Source organism: Elephas maximus, chromosome 3 (genome assembly GCF_024166365.1).
Source record: "Elephas maximus indicus isolate mEleMax1 chromosome 3, mEleMax1 primary haplotype, whole genome shotgun sequence".
Classification (NCBI taxonomy): Eukaryota; Metazoa; Chordata; class Mammalia; order Proboscidea; family Elephantidae; genus Elephas; species Elephas maximus.
In genome coordinates this window covers 146,821,238-146,846,901 of record NC_064821.1, presented here as the reverse complement: position 1 = coordinate 146,846,901, position 25,664 = coordinate 146,821,238, and the positions used below count along the sequence as shown (strand labels likewise).

The window sequence follows — 25,664 nt, the reverse complement described above, 5'->3', positions numbered from 1 at the left end:
ATTTTTTTTTCATATGCATGCAAAACCTGTGCAGTGGTGTAAGGAAGACTGAAGAAGAATTGACGCCTTTGAATGATGGTGTTGGCAGAGGATATTGAATACTCCGTGGAGTGCCAGAAGAATGAAGAAATCTGTTTTGCAAAAAGCACAACCTGAATGCTCGTTGGAAGTGAGGATGGCGAGACTTCGTCTCACTCACTTTGGACACATCATCAGGAGGGGCCAGTCCTTGGAGAAGGACATTTTGCTTGGTAAAGTAAAAAAAAAAAAAAAAAAAGGGTCTGCAAAAAGAGGACGCCCCCCACAACAAAACGGACTGACACAGTGGTTGCAACAATGGGCTCAAGCACAGCAATGATTGTAAGGATGGCACAGGACCAGGCAGTGTTTCATTCCATCGTACACAGGGCCGATATGAGTCAGAACTGACTTGACGGCACCTAATAATAATTCTGTACAACACAGATTTTCCATTTCAAAACCATTAAAATGTTCAATTATTTAGCACTCACTCCAGAACAATAAGGAAAGCACCTTTATTTATATTTTACAAAAGACAAAGTGAGGGACAGAGACAGCTGAATGGATGGGCAGACTTACTAACTCAGGTGCACACAGTTAAAGGGAAGAAGAAAGGTACCTGGCTGTTCAGACATCTCAGCTGATTTCAGTCCTGTCACTGCTATCCTTTCTAAGAGTAGGTTATTCTTTCACTTTTTTAAAGGAGTAAAGATGGAATAGTGCTTTGTGATAAAAATCTTAAGATTTTTTTCTCTTTAAAAGGGGATTTTCATTAAGTAGGAGTTCATTTTGTGAAGCCAACCTTATCAACGGAGCCGATCAAATGATGTTCAGGTTTGAAATTTTTTTTTAACTAACTTAGTTTAAAATGGAAATAATTATTACGTCCTCCCCCACTTATTCCGTTAGAAACTTAACGGGTTTCTTCTCCCCACTTTTTACAAGCAAATTCTTGATACTCATAAAATTTTAGACTAAGTAGAAAACAGAGAGAACATATAGCCCCATCCTCTTGTTTTAAGGTGAAAAATTGAAGCCCAGAAAGGAACTGACTAAAATAAAATAAAACAAAAGCAAGCGTGGGACTGGAACCAAGCGTCCTGTGCCCAGATGGTTAATCTCTCCACTATCAAGGATATCAAACACTTGGGCCAGGCAGACATCATCCATCGCATTGGGATTTCCTTCTGAGCCTCAACACCTTGAAGGCCTACTGTTGCCACACTGAAACTTGCTGTTGCCAGTCAGGGTGACCAGGTCTCTGTAGTGATTTAACAAATGTAAGCCCCAAATTTCCAATTTAAAATGCTGTTATGGATTGACTTGTGTCCCCCCAAAGTATCTGTTGTAAATTCTAACCTCTATACCTGTGATTCTAATCTCATATGGGAGTGAGTTTTGTTATGTTAATGAGGCAGTATTAGTGTAAGGTGTGTCTTAAATCATTGTCTTTCGAGCTATGAAAAGAGCAGACTAAGCAAGGAAACAGAGATGGGAGAAGACAGATGCTACACCACATGAAGATCTCTAAGGAACCAAGGAACAAGGACCGTCTCCCAGAGCCAAATGAGAAAGAAAGCCTTCCCCTAGGGCCGGGGATCTGATTTTGGACTTCTAGCATAATTTTGTAGAAAGCAAATTTCTGTTTGTTAAAGCCACCCACTTGTGGTATTTCTGTTGTAGCGGCACTACATAACGAAGACATATGCTTAAGTTACCCTTCTATTTGTTTCTTGTGTTTTAGAAGTAACTAAGTTAAAGCTTTTCAGGGCATTAATGACCTTTTAGGGAAACATCTGAGTTCCATACACTAAAAAATGTGATTGGAGTACTGTGAGATAAGCTTATTTTGTCAAAAATTTCAAAAGAAATTTAAGCAAAATTAATCCATGGTAATAGAAATCTGAATGTGGTTGCTTGGGGGCAAGGGCAGGTGGTAGAAGAAAACTTCTGGGGTGATGGAAATGTTATGTCTTGACAGGGAGATGTGGGCCAAACCATAAGGTTTGTGCATTTCATTGTACGCAAATAATATCTGTTAAAAACAATCTAAACTACTCACGTAGAAAATTCAGAATTTAAAATTCTCTTCCAAGAGGGACTGCAATCCAGTTGATGAAAGGCAAAGACCAAATCAATAGAGACCTTTCAAAATCATTGAGCCTAAATGCGTTTCTGTTTAACTATTCATGACAGTAACATACACTGTGCCAGAACTCATGAATTTGGAAAGCAAGTAAAGAGTTTCCTTTCAGGCTGTGCCAGTTAAGGGATTCTGCCTTAAATAGGAATGAGGGTATTATTTAAGAGTTGTGTGTACTACTGTGATAACATATCCACTGACCTGCATTGTCCACCAGCAGTGTGTTTGGAATTGAATAATAGAAATTCATTCTTACAAACTACAGAGAACTTAAAACCTTTACAGATGGGGAAGGTAAAGGTGCTGTTAAAACCTGAGTGTGTGTAATGTTCTGCCCACTGCATGCCATATTTGGTAAACAGACTTGACAAAAACAAAAAAGACCTCTGAAAAGGAACAAAGAATTGGTTCTTTTCTGGCTGATGAGCACACGATGTCAGCTCAGGGCCCACGGGTGGAATGGTGCACAAATTGGTGAAAAATATGGCAGTGTTAGTGCCTATCACCACAAAACTAAGGGGAGAGAGGGACAAATTTGGAGCTCATGTTATATAGCTAGGAAGGGAAGGCAAATTTCTCACCTTTTTCAGCAAAGTGCATTCAAAAGATAATTTTGTAACACACAGGTTGTCCCCAACTTACAACATATTCAAGTTATAATGAACCATGCTTACAACCGCCTTTTTTTTTGTACATCTTATTGTTAGCAATATGCACTACACATAACGTTGCAGCACATAATTTGCTGATGTCATCGTATCTGTAAGTTTATACTTAATGTTTCCAACCCCTAAAGACAAAGTTCGGATTTATAAAGACACTAATGATAAAAGGCAATGATAGTGAAACTGAAAAAAAAATAAAATTAGGTGTTCGACATGTCAGAATCGACTTACGACGGAGTCGTAGGAACAGAACCTAGTCATAAGTTGGGGACTACCTATTCAGTAAAGGGTCTAGTACAACATCCGACACACTGGTACACGGTAGCTGTTAAAGAGAACAATATATCCTGTTACTGACAAGGGAACCCTAGGAGGGACCCTTCCCTCTCCTTAGTGACAGTCTTACGTACCAAATCCGGCTTCAGCCTGAAAGTCAGGGGGAAGGAGTGCAGCATGGAGTAGAAGGTGGTGAGCACCGTGGAGAGCCAGGACTGCCGCACCTCACGGCTTCTGGGAATTCGGTGAGTGGTATACTACAAGGAAATATTAAAAATCCAAATCAACTGGGCACCAAGGTTAAACATAGTAACAACGTTTGTAGAAAGAGAAAATGCTTATTATTTTTTTAATTTTATTGTGGGGAAATATATGTAACAAAGGTTTGCCATCATAACCATTTTTTAGGACACAATTCAGTGACATCAATTGCCTTCACCATGCTGTGCTACTATCACCACTATTCATTTCCAACGGTTTTACGGCACCCAAACAGAAATCCAGCGCTGCTTCAGCAGTAACTCTCATTACTTCCTCCCCTAGCCCCTGGTATCAACTAGTAAACTTTTGTCTCCATGCATTTGCCTGTTCTAAATGTTTCATATAAGAAGGATCATACAATATTTGTCTTTTTACATCTGACTAATTTCAAAGAGCATGTTTTCGAGGCTCACTCACGTCATAATATGTATCAGATTTATTCTTATGGCTGAATAATACTCCATTTTATGTACATACCACATTTTATTTATCCATTAGTCTGCTAATGGACACTTGGGTTGTTTCTACCTTTGCTACTGTGAATAATGTTGCAATGAACATTGGTTACATTGGAGTCTTTTTTAATTCTAACCTCTTTTAAATTAGAGTTATAAAGTCTATTTCATGCCTTTACTTTTTTAAAACTGTGAACATGTAACTTCGTAAAGAAATAACAAACAATTGTTTCCAGGTTATATTTGAACAGAGTGTTCCAAGGAACTGAAGAGGTGATCAGTTAGACTCTGCCTCTGGACGCCCTGCTTCTCTAATTCCATCTCAGCTCCAGGAAGCTAACACCCAACACTGGTAAGGCCTATACAAGGCTGTCTGAGCTAGAGATAGCTTTCCTAGGACTGGATATGGAAGAAAAATCTAATCTTATTCCACAAGAATGGAGAAGTGGAGAAAATGGGTTTAGGAAGTCCCTAGTTCATTCTCAGGAAAAGAATGTAAACAAATGGGGCCATCCCCTGGGGTGGAAGCTAAGGGGCCTCCAAGATGTAAACTGGAAAAACAGACCTGAGGGTTAGAAAACAATAATGGTGACTACAGTTTGAAGACCTCTGTTATGACTTCTGAGACCAACCTCCTAGCTTCCAAATCAGATGCTTGGCTGGGGAGGGGAAGTTTCCATTCCACTTGTGGGCTACAGCTAACTGGGCCAACAAATATGTCTGCAGTGACCAATCCCCTGGTTTGCAGAGGACGGTCCCAATTTCCAGCTACTGCCCCAGTGTAATTATTAATAGTGTCCCCTTTCCTTTTCAGAAGTATATGGCTACCCATAGGGTAGGGTAGTGAGTAGCTTCTTGCGAGTCAGAGGGAAGGGTATTTATTCAGAACTGCCCAAGCCAATGTGATAGAAGAATCTGCGCTAAGGTCAAGGATGAGAGTTTAAGTGGTAGCTGGGAAGAAAGCCAATGTCTTGGTTATCTAGTGCTGCTACAACAGAAATACCAAGAACAGACAGCTTTAACAAATAAAAGTTTATTCTCTCACTGTCTAGGAGGCTAGAAGTCCGAATTCAGGATGCTAGCTCCAGGTGAAGGCTTGCTCTGTGTCAGCTCCGGAGAAAGGTCCTTGTCATCAATCTTCCCCTGGTCTAGGAGCTTCTCTGTGCAGGAACCCCAGGTCCAAAAGACATGATCTGCTCCTGGCGCTGCTTTCTCCATAGTATGAGGTCCCCCTGTCTCTCTGCTTGCTTCTCTCTTTTATATCTCAAAAGAGATTGGCTTAAATTGTAGATTAATCTTTTAGATTGAATCTACCTAACTGCCGCTAATCCCATCTCATTAATATCATAGAGAGAGGATTTACAACGCATAGGAAAATCACATCAGATGACAAAATGGTGGACAATCACACAATACTGGAAATCATGACCTAGCCAAGTTGACAGATATTTTGGAGGGACACAATTCAATCCATGACAGCCAAGCTGAAAGACCTTGTAGTGAGATAAATATGAAAACAGTAGGGCATGACCAGCAGGGGGTGGGATCAGAAATGAGCTAGGCAAGGGGTCAGGGCTGGCAGGGGACAGAAGAGTCCATATGGCACCACTCTATGGCTTATAGCTCTACACTACAGAGGCCTCCACCTCCAAATTCTATCCAAATCTTCCCCACATTATCATTTTGTGATCAAAATTTCAGGCTACCAGAAGTTCTACCAAAAAGAGATCTCACTAAATACAAATCTCTACCCAGCCATCCCCTGCCATTACAGTAAAATAGTTCTCAGAGGTGCCTTTCCTGACTGGGCTTTCTAAAATACTACTCTACCCCCCAACAGATATGTACACTCTTCTCTCCCCATCACCAAGTTCGCTTTATGTTTCAAAACAGCATTTAACCCTATTACTGGTATATTATATAATTTATTTATTATGTGTTGACCCATTAGAATATTAATTGTTCAGGGAGGCCAGGGCCTTTAACCACTGCGATCTCAGTGCTTCTAAGATTTATAGTGCTCAAGAAATAAATGATTCAATATGTCATCAACATAGTAATACAAATTAATTCAATCAGTTTACCCTCTTCCTATCACCTAGCTGAGACCTACTTAGACTAAGAATATAGAAAGAATACAAAGGAAGCAATATCAGAGTATATAATTAGGGGCTTCTTTATAAGTGTCACTCAGTAAATGGGTTGAATTGAATGAAAATCCTGGGGTTAAATGGGGAAAGTCCTGAGCTGAGTAGGGAGTTGGGAATTTACAAATAGCCAGAGCCAGGCAACATCAAGCCTTAAGGGATTGGGGGTAAGTAGAAGGGAGGGAAATGAGAAGGAACCGAAGATAACCTCCCTCCCTACTCAGTTGGAATCGACTCGACAGGACTGGGTTTTTTCGCTACCCCAACAATCCGTCCTAGGTAGACAGCCTAGACTTCTCTCTGTGAAACTGACCATTCACAAGGGCCTCACAGAACTTCTCAGCCTTTGTAGCTCCTCTCACCAGAAAATAGGTCCGCGAGAGAGAAGCGTCCTGAGGCTTTGAAGAACGGGAGCAAAGGAAAAGGGAGCCTGCTAGGTTAGAGCAAGCATAGTATCCCATTCTGCATGGAAAACTCCTGAAGACCTCTCTGCCCCATTGTTTCCATATTATACCTACTATGATAATAGCACCACTTTTTTTTTATGCAGGCTTGCAGTCAACGTGGGGCCACCCTGGTGGGTACAGGGCATCAGATTAGCTGTGTTTAACACACAGACGTTGGGTGCTAGGGTATCTGCCTGTCCTGTGTAGCTAAAAGGAAACAATGAGAGCCAGATCATGGCAAAAACTTAGGGTTTTTATTATTTTACACAGTTTTGGAAAATAATCAATACACAAAGAAGTCAGTGAAGAAAAATATCAATGCGAGACTTGTATTTTAGTCTTGAAAGTTCTTCTGAAAACAAAAGAATGGAACTGAGGTTCAGAGAGCTACAGTTCAGTCCTGGCCATGACCTTTGGCTGAGAATTCCCTGGGGATTGTAGGATCTGGAGATCCAAATGAAATTCAAATCATTATAGACATATTATTTTTGTTAGTCTATACATTTGCCTTGAGGCAACTGTCCCCTCACCCTCTTTATGTTCTGCTAATGGAACGCAGAACATAAATGATGCCCCAGCTCATCATTTTACCATCATCACCACCCTTCTCCATGTACCCCTTTCACTTCCACCCCAAACCCAGTGTTTATTCAGGAGTGTCCACTTGACCCAAGGAGGGATGACGTTTTTCTGGGGTTCTTACAGAGACCCAGGGAAAGAATCTCTTCCTTTGAGGGTCCTGTGGGCTGGTAAACTGGCTCTCAATTCATTCTGGTGGGGTGGAGAAATATATATATATATACATATTTTTTTTTTTTTAGTACACTCTATATTATTTTTTATTCACTAGGTGGAGCCCTGGTGGCACCGAGGTTAAGAGCTCTGCTGCTAACCAAAAGGTGGCAGTTCAAATTCATCAGCTGCTTCTTGGAAACTCCATGAGGGAGCTCTACTCTGTCCTACAGAGTTGCTATGAGTCGCAATCGACTTGACAGCAATGGGTTATTCACTACATGTCTCTGAGTGGTGCAAATGGTTAACGTGCTCAGCTGTGAACTGAAAGGCTGGAAGTTCGAGTCCACCCAGAGGTACCTCAGAAGAAAGGCCTGTTGGTGTACTTCCAAAAGGTCACCAAAAAAAACAAAACCAAACCAAACCTAGTCCCGTTGAGTTGATTCCGACTCATAGCAACTCCATAGGACAGAGTAGAACTGCCCCGTAGAGTTTCCAAGGAGCGCCTGGTGGATTCGAACTGCTGACTCTTTTTGGTTAGCAGCCGTAGCACTTAACCACTACGCCACCGGGGTTTCCCCAAAAGATCACAGCCATTGAAAACCCTATAGAGCATAGTTCTACTCTGACGCACATAGGGTTGCCATAGTTGGAATCAACTCAGTGGCAACTGGTTTTTTTTTTTTTTTCCCTATCCACTTGGCTTTTCTACAAGGACTCTGTCTTAGGCTGGGTTCTCTACAGAAGCAAATCCAGTGAAGCATAGAGAGAGAGAGAGAGAGAGAGAGAGAGGATGAAAGCCACACCCCCAAGGAAACGCCCCTTACAAATGACAGACTGATCACATCAGATCACATTATAGAGGATGACTACATCATTACAAAACTGCCAAATTACATCATTACATAACTATCAAACTATATCATTACATAACTGCCAAACCACTGAGAATCATGGCCCAGCCAAGTTGACATACAACCATCACAGACTGAAAACTGAACCATCATATTCTCCACCAAAGCATGCTGCTCCTTCTGCATACCCAGGCCAGAAATTGACGGTCAAATGAACAGTAGGGTCTATCACAAACAGATGCGCCTGCATAGACACGAAGACAAATGTTGATGGCAGGGAGGGTGGGGGGCTGCCCCATGTTTTCTTCTACTGAAACGTCCACAAATATTTCATATCTGTCCACTTATTCCCAGCGCCCCTGCTTCTCCCACGGTCTAAGTCATCACCATCTCTTAACTAGTCTTTTTGCTTTTCTTCTTGCTCCCCCACAATTCATTCTCTACACAGCCAGAGTTATCATTTTATACTGTAAACTGGATCTTTCTTTTCATTCTCCTGCTTTAAACCTTCAAAGGCTTTCCATCGCACTTGGGACAAAATCCAAACTCCTTACAGTAGCCCACAACGTCCCATGTAATCAGGTGCTGGCCTATTTCTCTGTCACTCTGCTCCTTGCTCACACACTCCAGTCACATTGATTTGCTTCTATTCTTTAAATATACCAAACTCATTCCCTCCTGAAGGCCTTCTCTGTTCATTCAGGCCGGTCTGGTTTGCTCCCAGCTTGTCTCGTAACTCTAGCTTCTTCTGGCAAATCAGGTCTTAGCTTTAACATTATCTCCTCAGACAGAAGATGGTGCTCCTCCCAATCCCTAATGCTTTTTACCTCATGCTTTCTGTCTGTCTAGGCTCTCTGATTAAGGAGGAGCAGTGGCCATGTCCTTTAACACTCTGGAGGCCCATAGAGCCTCCCAATGCTCCCTGCACACGCTTGAATGACGTATATTCCCCCAGTATATGGCCACTCTCCACCACACCTTCTTATTTTACTGTCTTCACAGCAATTACCAGTACCTTGAATTAGCTTGTTCGCTATTTGCTTGGTTGACTGTTATCTGTCTCTCGAAAATGCAAGCTCCATGAAAGAAACAGATTTCGTCTTTTTGACTGTGCCCAGTGCCTAGAACAGTGCATAGCACATTACTGGTGCTCAGTAAATACCTGTAGAACAGATAAATGATTATTGTTACTGTCTCTAGAAGCCCAGTCTGTGGTTCATACTGGGGGATGGTGATGGGCAAGAGCTGACTCTCACCTCATATCGGAACTATAAGAAACCAACTAATCCAGCCTCCTGGCTTAAAAAATGAGGAATCAGGAATCCAGAGACATCTGGAACTTTCCCAAGGTACCAGAGGCAGTAAGTGCCAGTGCCAGGACCTGAATCCACGTCTCCAGTGTCCTGAAATATGCCACTGACTCATCTTTGTGTGGGTCCTTCTTGGATCTCTGTGTCTCACCGCTGAGAGCTACCTTCCCCAGTACACAATGAGATGAACCAGCTTCCTAGGGAGCTGGGTTCCCTGCCTCCTGTTGCTTTTAAGTATAGCCAACTACCTACCCTGGCCCATTTCTTTTTTCCTTCCTTCTTTTTCAACTCACCTACCCCTATCTTCAGCCTCAAACCCATACAGCCTGTTGTCTCTTGCTGGCTATTTGGGAACTGAGCTCCCTGCCTCCTCATGGCCACTGTCTTTGGTGCCCTGTTTTGCCCTAGAGGTTTGGCTCACCAGCCCCATCTACTACTGCTACCAATGGCTCTCTCCCCATCCCTGACACTTTTGGGGGAAAGAAGCAGAATAAGGTCATAAAGGCTTAGAAATTTCCAGACTTTTCTATCGAGCCTTAGGCCTCAACACCCTCCTGACAAGTTCTGTTGTTCTGTTATTGCCCCTGCCTGGCAGCCAACTAGGTTATGCACTCCTAGAAAGGATGTCTTAGTTGTACCCTATCTTGCCACGCAGTTCAATGTGTACATCCTGCAGTTTATGCATATTTTAAGACATGATCCAGTCTCTTTCACACAAATGGCAGAAATATAAAAGCCATGTAAGTGAGACTCTTTCTCTTTCATTTTCTCCCTACCATGCAGAAAAAAAGCTGTATCTTAGTAAAACATGCCTTCTATACTAGCTGGTTAAGGAGGGGCAGGGGCCACATCCTATAATTCTCCACACGCCCACAGAGCCTCCCAGTGCTCCCTGCACACACTTGACTGATGCATAACCAAATGTATAGTGGCAAGACAGACAAGAAAAGTGGAACGTTGGAGAGTAAAAAAATAAAGTAGATTTTTCAGTCATCTAGTTTGTCTGAAAGTATGTGAAACACTGAGTTAAAATACTAATAGTATATGACTATTTCTACCTTTCAAAGTATCTTCCAGAATTACATCACTGCTAAAAACCACAAACATATCTGGCTTTAGATTTGTGACAAACTAAATAGAAGTTTATAGTGATTTAGATGGAAATAATTCTACCAAGGAATCCAGATGGCATCCTAAACCACAACAGAGCAGACCAAGGGGTATATGAAGTCATTCTTTGCTGTTACCACACTCTGAAATGTACGATTATTTAATGAATGCCACACTATTGCAGAACCTTGGAAACAAGACAAAATTAAAATGTCAAAATATCATTCAACGAAAAATGGTTTTAGTTTTCTTTCACAAGAGCTTTTTAATAATGCAAAGTATAAGATGTATACATTTTTAAAAAGTATGTTGGATGGTTCTACCAATCATTCTGAAATCAAGATGACCCCATAATTTACCGCAAAATTCTTTTATAACATGTGGATGTCTTTCATGTATCTGGCAGATACTCAGCTCATAGAAGCTGAGGAAGAAGTGTCGGGAAGTGACATCTAAGTGAGGGAGCAGTGGGTTCCAGACTGGACGCTACTGATAACCAGTTCTGTGACCTTGGCAAGCCAACCTCTCTGGGCCTTAGTCTTCCGCTGTGAAATGAGGAGGCCTGGCTGAGATCCAATCAGCCGCTGTGGGGTCGATTCCGGCTTACAGCGACCCCACGTGTGTTGGAGTAGAACCATGCTCTGTAGGATTTTCAGTGGCTGATTTTTGGAAATAAATCACCAGGACTTTCTTCCAAGATGCCTCTGGGTAGGCTTGAACCTCTAATCTTTCTGTTAGCAGCCAAGTGCATTAAGCATTTGCACTACCCAGGGGCTGAGATCAGGGACCCTCAATTAGCCACCATGATTCTACAATGGCTCTCAAGTCTGGCTTGTCAAAGACAAGTGAGGCTGTCATTCCAGGTCTGCCCCACTTTTCACTTAACCTTGAGAAGCCCCCTCCTTGTGGTGGTCTCTGGCTTCAGGGAATTAATATGATAGTTTGTTCCTGAAACAATTATGGAACACTGGCCCAAAAGATTTCTAAAGTCCATAATAATGGACATTTATTGTCCTTTCTAGCCTTTATTGCTTCCTTCTTTTACCAACAACGCCCCAATTTTTCTTTGGGTAACTTGCTTCTCTCATATTCTCAGCCACATGGTTTTTGGTGGGAATTCACTAACATCCCTGTTTCCTCTACCCCCAACTTCTATCTTCAAGGGTAGGTCTGGAACAGGGAAGCATTGTGGAACAACTGTCACCCCTGACCACAGTGATCGGCTGAGAGAAGGGCATGTAACTCAACTGGAGACCATGAGGCAGGAGATGTGAGCTGGAGCTTCTGGGAAAAAGAAGCTTCATCTCTCTCCCATGTGCTGTAAGAGGGTCTCTTCTTCCTCAGACAGTCTAATGCCTAATGAGCACCTACCAGTTGACAGGAACTAGGCTAGGAGCACAAGAGTGAATAAGATACTATAAGGAAACCACCACAGTCTGGCAGAAAAACAAAAGTAAACTAATCATTGTAATCAATTGGTAAGTAAGACATAATTGTTAAATATAATGTTAGCAACAAGTAAGAAATAATTAACTATAGTTTGATAAGCTAAGCCAGGCTTCATGGAAGAGATAATTTGATTTGGTTTGTGACGGATATGGAATTTACCAGGGACAGTGTGGGGGCAGGGAAAGGTGGGGAGTTTTCTAGGCAGAGAAGGAAGCATGTTCAGAGCAGAGAGGCATGTTTGGGAAACTATATCTTTGGCCTATAGGGAGCAAGGCAGAGTACAGAAGAAAATGGAGTTGGGTAGGGCCTTTGTAGCCATGCCAAGGTGTATACATTTGAATCTAAAGGCAATGGGAAGCCATCGAAGAATGTTAAAAAGGAGGAAACTGAAGAGAAAATTCAAGCCTCAAGTTATAATACTGGAGGATTCTATGGCCAAAAAGTTGAATAGCACAGGAAGCTTCATAAGAAGATGAAAGGAATACAGAGCCACTGGTCAATGTTCAACCATTTCAGGAGGTGGCATACGACCAAGAAGCACTGATACTAAAGGAAGAAGTTCAAGCTGTGCTGAAGGCGCTGGAAAAAACAAGGCTCCAGGATTGACGAAACACCAATTGAGATGCTTCAACAAACATACGCAACACTGATAGCGCTTACTCACCTGCAACAAGAAATTTGAAAGACAGCTACCTGGCCAACTGACTAGACGAATCCATATTTGTGCTCATTTCAAAGAAAAGTGATCAAACAGAATGCAGAAATTATTGAACAATACCATTAAATCATATGCTAGCAAAGTTCTGCTAAAGATAATTAAAAAATGACTGCAGCTGTTCATCAACAGGGAATTGCCAGAAATTTAAGGTGAATTCAGAAGAGGACATGGAACAAGGGATATCACTGTTGATGTTGGATGGATTTTGGCCAAAAGCAGAGAATACCAGAATACGATGCTTACCTGTTTTACTGACCATGTGAAGGTATTGCAAAATTATGGGTAACAGTGCAAAGAATAGGAATTTCAGGACACTTAATTGTGCTTATGCAGAACCTGTACAAGGATCAAGAGGTAGTCATTTGAACAGGGCAAGGGGGTGCTGCATGGTTCAATATTAGAAAAGGCATGCTGCAGGGTTCTATCCTTTCATCATACTTATTTCATTTGTATGCTGAACAAATAATCCAAGAAGCCAGACCATATAAAGAAGAACACAGCATCAAGACTGGCGTCGATTCATCAGCAACCTGCGATATGCAGGTGACACAACCTTGCTTGCCAAAAATGAAGGCGACTTTAAGCACTTAATGATGACGGTCAAACACTACCTTCAGTATAGATTACATCTGAACATGAAGGAAATGGAAATCCTCACAACTGGACTGATAAACAACACCACAATAAATGGAGGAAAAAAATCAACGTCAGTGATTTCATTCTACTTGGGTCAATAATCAATGCCCATGGAAGCAGCAGTCAAGAAAACAAACGAAATGTTGTATTGGGAAAATTTGCTGCAAAAGGCCTCTTTAAAGTTTTAAAAATCAAAGATATTACTTTGGTGCATCTGACCCAAGACATGGTCTTTTCAATCCCATCTACATGGAAAAGCTAGATAATGAAAAAAACAGAAGAACTGACGCTTCCAAATTGTGGTGTTGGTGAAGAACACTGCATATATCATGGACCACCAGAAGAATGAACAAATCAGTCATAAAAGAAATACAATCAGAATGCTCCTTGGAGGGGAAGATGGTGAGACGTCGGCTCCTTTACTTTGGACATGTCATCAGGAAAATCCAATTGCTAGAAAAGGGCATCATATTTGGTAAAGCAGAGGATCAGTAAAAACAAGGGAAACGCTCAACAAGATGGAATGACACAACAGCCACAGTAATGAACTCAAACATACCATCACGAAGATTGGGCAATGCTTCATTTTTCATACACAAGGTCACCATGAGTCAGAGACGACTGAACAGCAACGAACAAAAACGCAACCAGACCTCCATTAAAGAACTACTACCGTGGCGGGAATAAGAGAATGGATGGAAGGGGTGTGGGCACAACCACAGAAGGAAAATCATTTGGGAGACGACTGACGTGTATCGGGAGAATCACGCTGAAGGCCTAAGGAATACCTTCAGCAGTAAGGCAGAGGGATGGAGAGGGCAAACGGTTGGGAGGAGAGATTTAAGGAGGCTGGAGAGTTTAGGGCTAGGTGAGGTGAATGGTATTATCATGAGCAAGGGAGAGAATATGGGAGGGGAAACACAGCAAGGGTGCCTCACTATTCATTATGGTCTCATTATGAGTATAATTTTGTGAGCCAACAAAACACTAAGTACAAAATATATCAATGTTCAAAAACATGTATAGGTGATTGTTCTTTTTCAGGCAGACAGGGGTTTGTATGTGGAACTGGGACAATGGGTTGACCTGGCAAGTGGGAGGACAGTCAGTGAGACAAATGGGAATGTAGGAATAGGCGGTATTCAGAAATCTAGATCCTAAGCAGGTGCTGGCATGTCCTAGAGTGGATGGCCTGGAGTGGCAGACTCTTGTCTTTGGCAAGTCAGACATGAAAGCCACTTGTGGTATCACGGTGGCTAGCTGTGATCCCTGATCTCAGCCAGGCCTCGTCCTTTCACAGCCCAACACTAAGGCCCAGAGAGGTTGGCTTGCCAAGGTCACAGAGCTGGTTATCACTAGCTCCCAGTCTGGAATCCACTGCTCCCTCACTCAGATGTCACTTACTGGTACTTCTTCATTGACTTCCATGAACAGAGCATCTGCCAGGTACTTGAAGGACAAGTGAACACCCCTCTGCACCCATTACTCCCCCTTGGCTTCCTTCCTCTGCTCAGCTCCTTGGTCAATCCTGACTAAAACTGGAAGTGCATCACCAGTCACAGCCTCACCACTTGTAGAATGCAGAATTATGATGGCCCTGGTGGAGAAAATGGTTAAGTGCTCAACTGTTAACCAAAACTTTGTCAGTTCAAACCCACCCAGCCACTCCAAAGAAGAATGGCCTAGCAATCTGCTTCCTTAAAGATTACAGCCAAGAAAACCCTGTGGGGGCAGTTCTACTCTGTCACTTGAGGCTGCTTATGAGTAGGAACTGACTCCAGAGCACTAACAACAACTGGGGTGATTATAACTGCCAGGCTCCAGGATTCTTCCCTGGGGCCTAATGGCTATAAGGGAAAAAAAGAAGGATGTAGAGAATTCTGAAACAGGCCGAGTCCTGATTTTATAACAACAACAACCAAAAATTATCGTATGCTCGTGCCCACAATATAACTACCATTTATAAAAATATATACTATTTATGTAAGTGGCTCATTTAAATTCAAACTTGCTCAACAGAACGTCTTTAATTTGCTTCAAAATGGAGAAACAGCAGCACCGTAACGTAAGACGTTACTGCTCTGCATGTGGTCAGAGTCCCACACAAATTAAGTGACACAGGGAGCTGGTCAAATTAGCAGAATTTGAAATAACTGCAATATGTTATTCATGGTTATTTCAATTCCATCAATTGAGAATCTGATTCAGGGAAAGTCTAACTTACTTTTCCTTTATTCTCAAGACAGAAGAAAAGAACAAAGATTTAGGGAGAAATTTAAAAGAATAAGCTATTTAAAATACTTTCAAAGCATGTATACACCTAGCTAATGACACTGTTTTGAAAATAATCATTTATTGACTGCAACAGTCACATCAGGATCTCTCTTTGTGATAAATTAGGTTATTTTATTATTTAGATATTTTGGTCATTTAGATAGACCTTCTTCCAAATGTGAGGTATTTTTATGTTTACCTAAACTGAACATAGTTAAGGTCCAAGATAATGAGGAAAAATACATAGACAATGAAACCTGTTGAGAGACAGAACTGCCTTGTTTTTCCAGGTCTCCCAAGTTCTCCACCTCTGACAGGATGCAGTCTTACCAACTTTTCTGTCCCTCTCTATTAGCGGAAAATATTTGAGTCTTCCTTCTCTGACAGGTTTCCGCCTCACACAGGTTCCAGCTTTCATAAGTTTTACTGTATACACATCAGCCACACTTTGAAAATGTGTTGTTGCTGTTGTCGGTTCTAACTCATAGCAACCCTGTGTACAACAGAACCAAACACTGCCTGGTCCTGCACCACCCTCACAATCGCTGTCATGGAGCCACTGTGTCAATCCATCTCGTTAAGGGTCTCCTTCCTTTTTGCTGACCCTCTACTTTACCAACCATGATGTCCTTTTCCAGGGACTGGTCTCTCCTGATAACATGTCCAAAGTACATGAGATGAAGCCTTGCTATCCTCGATTCTAAGGAGTATTCTGTCTATACTTCTTCCAGGACAGATTTGTTCATTCTTCTGGCAGCCCATTGTATATCCAATATTCTTTGCCGACACAATCTTTCAAAGGCTTCAATTCTTCTTGCGTCTTCCCTACTCATTGTCCAGCTTTTCCATGCACATGAGGCGATTGAAAATATCATGGCTTAGGTCAGGAGCACCTTAGTCCTCAGAGTGACATCTTTGCTTTTCAACATTTTAAAGAGGTTTTTTGCAAAAGATTTGCCCAATACAATACGTGGTTTGATTACTTGACTGCTGCTTCCACGGCTGTTGATTGTGGATCCAAGTAAAATGAAATCCTTGACAATTTCAATCTTTTCTCGTTTATCATAGTGTTGCTTACTGGTCGGTTGTGAGGATTTTTGTTTTCTTTATGCTGAGAAGTAATCCATACTTAAGGCTGTGGTCTTTGATATTCATCAGCACATGCTTCAAGTCCTCTTCACTTTCAGCAAGCAAGGCTGTTATCATCTGCATAATGCAGGTTGTTAGTAAGTCTTCCTCAAAGCCTGATGCTGCGTTCTTCTTCATATTGACCAGCACTGGTTTTGGGTTCTCAGATTATTTGCTCAGCATACCGACTGAATTAGTATGGGGAGACAATACAACGCTGACATACACCTTTGTGAACTTTAAACCATGCAGTATCCACTTCTTCTGTTCAAACCACTGCCTCCTGGTCTAAGCACAGGTTCCTCATGAGCACAATTAAGTGTTCTGGAATTCCCATTCTTCACAATATTATCTAGAATTTGTTATGATCTACACAGTCAAATGCCTTTGCACAGTCAATAAAACACAGGCAAACACGTATGTTTTCACAGGGTACAGGCTTAACCACTTCTCTATCACTCTCCATGAGTGGAAAATATTTGAGTTTTCCTTCTCTGACAAGTTTTTGCCTTACACAAGTTCTAGCTTTTGCGGGTTTTATTATATACACGTTTGCTACACTTTGAAAATGTAAGTTAAACCATGAGTCATCATATAAAGTTTACAAACTGAAACAAAACCCCAAAACTGCGTTTAGTTTACAAACTTGTTTAGAACTGCTTAGGAATTGTGAAAGATGGACCCTAAATGCATTACATGTGGAAGTTTCAGCACGCTTATACAGTCTGCCCACTGTGTGAAGTTAGCTCCCCACCTTGTGGGAAATAGTAGGTATTGTTAAATGGAAGCCTGTTATGTTAACTTCAAAGGTAACCCAGTAAAAGGATTCCGACTCATAGCGACCCTATAGGACAGAGTATACAGGTACCGACTGATATTCCCTATACATGTTGCTGCAACTACAAAATTGCCTGACTCATATATACCGGCCAAAAGATGCAAACCAAAAGAAACCCTATTTTTTAAAGTACAACTAATATGTGTTTCCAGAATACAAGTATTCTAGCCCTAAAACATTGATGCGATGGTATGTGTTTGGGCTACTTCTGTAGAAAATAAATAGTTCGTATCAGTAAGTTCTTTCATGGGAGCTTTTATCTCAGTTTTTTTTTTTTAAATAATTTCCATTGTTTTCTAATTGTAACCCTTGAAAATACAGAAAAATATATAAAAGTAAAAACAAAAAACCGTTATCCACAACCCAGAGATAGAAAGTCCCTCTTCTCCTTTTCCCCAACCTTAAGAATATATGATTACTTCTTTCTACAATGGAAAACATTCTAAAATGATCTCAGGTTTCTACAATTAAAATAATTTCTTTTGTGGTAATTTTAACAAACTTCTTTCCCAATCTCCTATCATGGTTCTTGTCACAACACACCCTCCATTTGTCTGAACACATCCTGTACTCTGTAACTTTCTCACTTTTGCCCATGCTGTCCTCCTCACTTCAAATTCCTCCTATGTGTCTGGAGAAGCCCCTACTCCCATCCCAACACTCTAGTTCACAGAGAGATCTCTCCCTCCCTTGGACTCAAAACATGTCTTTTTTTTTTTCAACAAAATAAAACATATACATGTTTTGGAAGTTCACACAGTACTCTCAGTTTGTTCAAACACATGAGATAATTTATTGTCTCCATTCTTTCTTGGTGCCCTTCCCTCTGCAGTTGTCTGGGCCCTCTGTAGGTCCGTCCCTGAGCTTCCCTACTCTTGCCATCCCGGGATTTCCCTTCACTTTTCTCCTCGGTTAGAGCTCGGGTCCTTGGAACCCAGTCTTTCTCCTTCTTGGCTCCCCCTTGTTTGGGTGAAGCACATTCCCTGTGAAAGGGTAAATGGGACAGTCAGTTTGAGGACATTGTTCCACTGTGTTCTGAATGCCATTCAGACCCCCAACCGGACTCCTTTTTATTTCTAGAAGTTTTTGGTATCTTCTCTTTATTGCTAGCCTTCAAATTGTATAATGATGTGTTTTGTTGTGACTACAGCTTGAGTGGGCTGGCGATAGTCCTTTTAGTTTGAAGGTCATGTCCCTCCAGTTCTGGGAATTTTTCCTAGGTCATTATCTTTTTTTTTTTTTAAGTATTTTTTCCCATTTTCTTGTTCTTTCTGGATAGTGAACCTCCAATATCCAGTTTGGTTATCTAATTTTCTTATCTTTTCTCTACTGTTTTCATCTTTTTGTTCTGCTATAAAGCAGGGTTCAATGTGATCTTTCAGTTTTTTTATTTTTTTCCATTCATGTAATCAATATTTTAATAGTCTAGGGTTTTTCTTTTCTATGAGTTTTTTTTTTTTTTTTTAATAGATCTTACTCTTCTCTTTTAAGGATACAATGCCCTTTCATTTCTCTGAAGGTATTATTTTCTTTTATGTTGCCCTCTCCCCCTTTAAGGAGGGCTGGTGGCACAGTTAAGTGCTCAGTTGCTCAACAAAAGGTTGGTGGTTTGAACTCACCCAGCAACTCCATGAGAAAAAGACCTTTTGATCTGCTTCTGTAGAGATTACAGCCAAGAAAACCCTGTGGGGCAGTTCTACTCTGTCACATGGGGTTGCTATGAGCCAGAATCGACTCCATGGCAAACAACTCTTCCCTTGCTCCCTGCACTGCCCTTTTCTCTGAGTCCTTTTCTCAAAGTTCCTTTTTTTTTTTTCTTCCAAAGTTTCTTATTCTGATAGTTTCAGATTCTCTTATGTTAAAGGCTTCCCTCAAATGTCCAGTAGTCTGTGGATGTCAGCTCAAACCAGTGTTGATTCTCAAGGGGTTGGGAAGATTTTTCCCTCAGGGCACATCTGACAAAGTCCAGAGACATATTAAAGGAGCCCTGGTGGTACAGTTGTTAAGCACTCCATTGCCTGGAGATCTGTTTCGGTAAAGATTAGTCAAGAAAACCCTACAGGGACAGTTCTATTCTGTCATGTAGGGCTGCTTTGAGTCGGAATCTACTTGATGCCAATGGGTGATGCGTAGAGACATACTGGGTTGCCATGACAAGGGGGTGAGGGGAGTAGCTATTGGCATGTAGCAGCTAGAGGCCAGGAATGCTGTTAAACCTCCTACAGTGCACACAACAGCCCCCCCGCCCCCTTCCCCTAAGAACAAAAAATTACCTGGCCGAAAATGTCAATGATGTCAAGACTGAGAAACCCCGTTCACATTAAAGAAGGAGGCATTAAAAGGCAGATTGAAAGCTATGTGTGCTGGGCAGGGCTTTCCACTGGAGGGTGAAAAATAGTCGGGTCCGGGTCATTTCACTGGGGAAATCCTGAGTGTCAGAACTCAAGCTCCTGCCTGGGTGATATGAATGCAGCTGCCAACATTCTGGGAACTGATTAGGAAAGGGGACCTAAGTAATGTGTTTTGGGGAGGCCATGAAGTGAGTATTGATTTTTTTACTTTATTAGGCATTTTTTTAATATTTAAAACTGGATTTTCAAAATAAAGATTCATGGTCACTAAAATTCATACTTGTAAAAATAATTTTGCTTTCCTAAATTTTTTTTTTTTGGTTATTCGTTCTTCTTAATCCCCATTTTCAGGGCAGTGTCTCACCCTTATCTTCAATTTGGCTTGTTCTCAAAGTTCAGCCTCTCAGCAGCTACAATAATACTCACCTGGATAGGGTACAGGGTCTGGGAATCTAACTGCAGATTTCAACCAAGTGTCCCATTTCAGCCCCATCCTGCACCCCAGGCTTTACAGACACCTGATGCCTTTATGATCTTTTATTAACTGGTCCTACTTTTTTTGATGCTATTGGGAAGGCAAAAGCATAAATACCAGAAACCTTAAGAGTTAATAAAAGCATCATGCTTTTATTAACTCTTAAGGTTTCTGGTATTTATGCTTTTGCCTTCCCAATAGCATCAAAAAATTCTTAAGGCAAAAAGACACTTCCTTTCCTTACTTGTACACCTCATAAAACTTAGTCCAAAGTTTTACATGCAGAATATTGCTCAACCAATATTCACTTCCGAATTTCAAGAAGGACTTTACTTTTGGGAAGACAAAGGTTTTAATGAATCGTTCCACCTATCTAAGACAAAGAACAACATATAAACAAAGGTAACTACATGACCTCAGCAAGTTGTTTGCTGAGTGATTTCTGCTAAAAAACTCTCCCCAGGTGAAGAGACTTTGCTCTAAAGCCATATATAAAGCCTTTTGAAACCAGGGCTTTGAACTGGTTCATTCCAGTTCAATCCTCTGCTGAGAATTTGCATTTCCACCCCAGATATGCTGAATCAGGATTATGTTTTAACAAGATTCCCAGGTAGGGAGCCCTGGTGGTATAGTGGTTAAAGCACTTGGCTACTAACCTAAAGTTGGCAGTTCAAACCCACCAGCTGCTCTGCAGGAGAAAGATGTGGTAGTCTGTTTCAGCAGAGATTTACAGCTTTGAAAACCCTATGGAGCAATTCTACTCTGTCCTACAGTGTTGCTACGAGTTGCTACGAGTCAGAATTGACTCAACGACAGTGGATTTTAGTGCAAGAAAAGGCTTGAAACCTTTTCAAGGATTTAAAAGATGCTTTTTTTTATGTGCAGCAAGTGAAGGTAACTGTGATGAAGGATTTATTGCGAGTAGGGATTGGTTCAATCATTTCAGTGTGAGGGCAAATTTACATAACATTAAAGGGCAAGCAGGAGTTGTCTGTAACCGGGGGACTGCCTGTACTAGAAATCTCTACTCTAGCAGCCATTCCAAAGCGTGACCCTCTCCCTCCTCTACTGGGAAGTAGTGAGAGGTCCCAGTAGCTCAACGTTCAGTAGTGCACTGCCACCTGGTGGCACCGTGAGGGAATGACATCGGTATGGGGTGGAGAGGTAGCAGAAGTGAGTAAAGTCAGTGCTTCAACGCCAGAATGGACTTTCCAGGAGCATTTCTGAAACTTGAAGAACTTTTTTGGAGAGAAGCAGGAGGAAGGAGGGAGAGAGAGAAATACAGAAAAGGAAAGAAAGGGTGAGAGAAGGCTTCTTGTTGCTGTCGAGTTAATTACTACTCATGGCAACCCCCTGTGTGCAGAGTAGAACAATATATTCCATAGGGTATTCAGGCTGTGAATTTTTGGAAGCAAATTGCCAGGTCTTTCTTCCCAGGTGCCTCTGGATGGGCTCAACTTGTGAACCTTTTGACTAGTAGTGGGGCGCTTAACTGTTTGTGCCACCCAGAGACCCTGAGAGAGCAAACACTGGTGTTGAAATCAGTGCAGGGAGGGCCCGGCAGTCCAGTTGAGCTCCATGAGTCTCCGGGGCTCCCCAGCCAAAGCAGAGACTGTTGATTCGTGGGGGTGGTGGGAAACATCGTCTATAAGAACACTTGTAGACAGGGATGCCCCACCTGCAGACTCCCTGGGTCAGTGGATGGCAACTGCACTCTCACAAGGCTCAGGCGAACAGCTGTGAAGTCGTGCTTCCCAATGCCTCTCTCTCTTTCACACTCCAGATCCAATCTGTTGGGAAGTTCTATTAGCTCTACTTTCAAAAAATATCCAGAATCCAACTACTTCCCTTTACCCTTCCTGATGCAAGACACCACTTCTCTTGCTTGAATTGCTGCAACCGCCACTTAACTGTTCTCCTTGGTTTCTTAACTGGACCCTTGTCCTCTACAGCCTATTTGCAACACAGCAATCAGAATAATCTGTTTAAAATACCAGGTATAATTATGAGCCCAAGAGACAGAAAGGGCCCCATAAACCAGAGACTACATCAGCCTGAGACCAGAAGAACTAGATGGTGCCTGGCTACAACCAATGACTGCCCTGACAGGGGACACAACAGAGAATCCCTGATGGAGCAGGAGAGCACTGGGATGCAGACCTCAAATTCTCATAAAAAGATCAGACTTAATGGTCTGAGACTAGAAGGACCCTGGAGGTCACAGTCCCCAGACCTTCTGTTAGCTCAAGATTGGAACCATCCCCAAAGCCAACTCTTCAGACAGGGATTGGATTGGACTATAAGACAGAAAATAATACTGGTGAGGAGTGAGCTTCTTGGCTCTAGTAGACACATGAGAGTATGCGGGCAGCCCCTGTCTGGAGGGAGATGAGAAGGCAGAGGAGCACAGAAGCTGGCTGAATGGACAGGAATATGCAGTGGAGAGAAGAAGTGTACTGTCTCATTAGGGGGAGAGCAACTAGAAGTATATACCCATTAAAACCCACTGCCATTGAGTTGATTCCGACTCATAGTGACCCTATAGGACAGAGTAGAACTGCCCCATAGAGTTGCCAAGTAGTGCCTGGTGGATTCCAACTGCCTGCCTTTTGGTTAGCAGCTGTAGCACTTAACCACTACGCCACCAGGGTTTCCAGGAGTATATGGTAAGCTGTATATAAATTTTTGTATGGGAGACTGACTTGATTTGTAAATTTTCACTTAAAGCACAATAAAAATAAAAAAAAAATTTTTAAATAAATAGAAATAAAATAGCAATTATATCATCTTACTCCACAGGGCAAATCTTCCAACAGCTCCCTATTTTCCTAGGCGTATGAGATAAAGTCCTTCCAAGGGCTAACCAGTTGGAGTCCAATCGACTCTGAGTCCTGGTGACCCTATGTGTGTCAGAGTACAACTGTGCTCCACAGGGCTGTCAGTGGCTTCTCCCTCTGCCTTACACACTCTCCCCCCAGGTGTCCCATCTTCTTCAAGGCCCTATGAGCAATAGCAATTTTCTCCTCCTGTCAGGATTCCCAGTCCCCCTTCATCCTGTGTAACCCCCACAGCTTTACCATGGTCTTACTCACTACGTCTATTATTATCACTTTTCCTATGTAGTTCATGTGTTGCAAGCTCCCTCAGGAATTTTTTTGGTCTGATTTGTTCACAGGTGAATCCCAAGGGTCTCAAACAATGCCTGGCACATAGATAGCATTCAGCAAATATTTGTCATTGAATAAACAAAGTTTAGAAAAAGAAAAGAATTCTGTAATTGCATTATACATTTGGGAAAAATTAAAAAAAATATTTGTAAATTTTTAAATGTCATGAACATGCTTCTGTATTTATTCACATCATATTTTATGTCTCTCAGTAAGATTTTACTATTTTCTCCATATTAATCATTGCCTTTTATTCAAGATCCTTTCCCAGTTAATATTTATGGGATCTTTTCTCGTCTTTTTATCGAGTTTTGCATATTCAGCTTGCACCTGCCACTTTCCTGAACTTCTATTATTTGATAGTCTTTTAGTTGATCTTTTTTTGTTTTCTAGATCTCATTATTTATCTAACAGATGACTTTTTTTTTCCTTTACACTATTCATACCTCTTATTTTGTCTTAAGTGCGCTATTTATACTCTTTCGTAATTTCTAGGTTACTGTGAAACTGTAATTCAATTAACAACCTGGCAAAATGCTATACAGTACGAAAGGACTCGCCCAGTTTGTGATGTCAGCAAGTTTAGTTAATTTGGGTTTTTTGTGTTTTAACGTTTTTCTAGTTAAAGTAACATCCACACCTACTGTAGAAAATTATAAGAATAGTTGCAGAATGTGTATGATATAAGTATAAACGTGTTTATTGCAGTGTTCATTAGAGAACTGAAAACAAGGAAAATGGTATATCGACAGTATAGAGTACTATGTAATCATTAAAAACGAGGTAGAAACTATAGGCACCAACATGGAAAGCCATTTAGACATGGAGTTAAACAAAAAAAAAAGTTGTAGAGATTATATAAGGTGTGATTTGTAAGCTAGTCATACCTGAACCCCTCCCAAAACTCCCAACACTAGCTATGAGATTGTGTATATGTGTGCATTTTTGTTGTTGCTGTTGTTAGGTGCCATTGAGTTGGTTCCGACTCATAGCAAGCGGCCCTATGTACAACAGAATGAAACACTGCCCAGTCCTGCACCATCCTCATAATCCTCATGCTTGAGCCCATTGTTGCAGCCACTGTGTCAATCCATCTTGTTTAGGGTCTTCCTCTTTTTAGCTGACCCTCTACTTTACCAAGCATGATGTCTGTCATGGACTGAATAGTGTTCCCCAAAAATGTGTGTATCAATTTGGCTAGGCAATGATTCCCAGTATTGTGTGACTGTCCATTATTTTATCATCTGATGTGATTTTCCTATGTGTTATAAATACTGCCTCTACGATGTTAATGAGGGTGGCAGTTACATTAATGAGGCAGGACTCAATCTACAAGATTGAATTGTGTCTTGTGCCAATTTCTTTTCAGATATAAAAGAGAAAAGCTAGCACAGAGGTGGGGGACCTCATACCACCAAGAAAGCAGTGACAGGAGCAGAGCACAGCCTTTGGACCAGAGGTTCCCGGGCAGAGAAACTCCTAGTCCAGAGGAAGATTGATCAGAAGGACCTTCCTCCAGAGCTCACAGAGAAAGAAAGCATTCCCTTGCAGCTGACACCCTGAATTTAGACTTTTAGCCTACTTTACTGTGAGGAAATAAATTTCTCTTCATTAATGCTACCCACTTGTGGTATTTCTGCTATAGCAGCACTAGATAACTAAGACAATGTCCTTCTCCAGGGACTGGTCCCTCCTTATAACACATCCAAAGCATATGAGACGAAGTCTTGCCATCTTGCTTCTAACGAGCATTCTGGCTGTACTTCTTCCAAGTCAGATTCATTCATTCTTCTGTCAGTCCACGGTATAGCCAATATTTTTCTCCAACACCATAATTCAAAGGCATCAATTCTAGTCTTCCTTATTCATTGTCCAGCTTTCACATGCATATGAAGTGACTGAAAACTCCACAACTCGGGTCAGGCGTACCTTAGTCTTTAAAGTGACATCTTTGCTTTTTAACATTTTAAAGAGGTCTTTGGCAGCAGATTTGCCAAATGCAATGCATCATTTGATTTCTTGACTGCTGCTTCCATGGGCATTAATTGTGGATCCAAGTAAAATAAAATCCTTGACAACGTCAATATTTGCTCTGTTTATCGTGATGTTGCTTATCGGTCCAGTTGTGAGGATTTTTGTTTTCTCTACGCTGAAGAGTAATCCATACTGAAGGCTGTAGTCTTTGATCTTTACCAGTACGTGCTTTAA

At 41.5% G+C, this 25,664-nt stretch overlaps 1 protein-coding gene across 4 annotated transcripts in view; it reads right to left on the bottom strand.

Moving 5' to 3' along the window:
• Positions 1–25,664, bottom strand: part of ALG14 (ALG14 UDP-N-acetylglucosaminyltransferase subunit) — a 925,968-nt gene that overhangs the window by 63,979 nt on the left and 836,325 nt on the right. For 3 of the 4 annotated variants that reach the window (XM_049879731.1, XM_049879730.1, XM_049879732.1), the window contains exon 3: positions 3,240–3,362. The exons of the other annotated variant lie outside the window; for it this stretch is intronic. In XM_049879731.1, the coding sequence (XP_049735688.1) occupies positions 3,240–3,362 (123 nt within the window). The remainder of the gene's footprint in view (positions 1–3,239; positions 3,363–25,664) is intronic. 4 annotated transcript variants of the gene reach the window in all.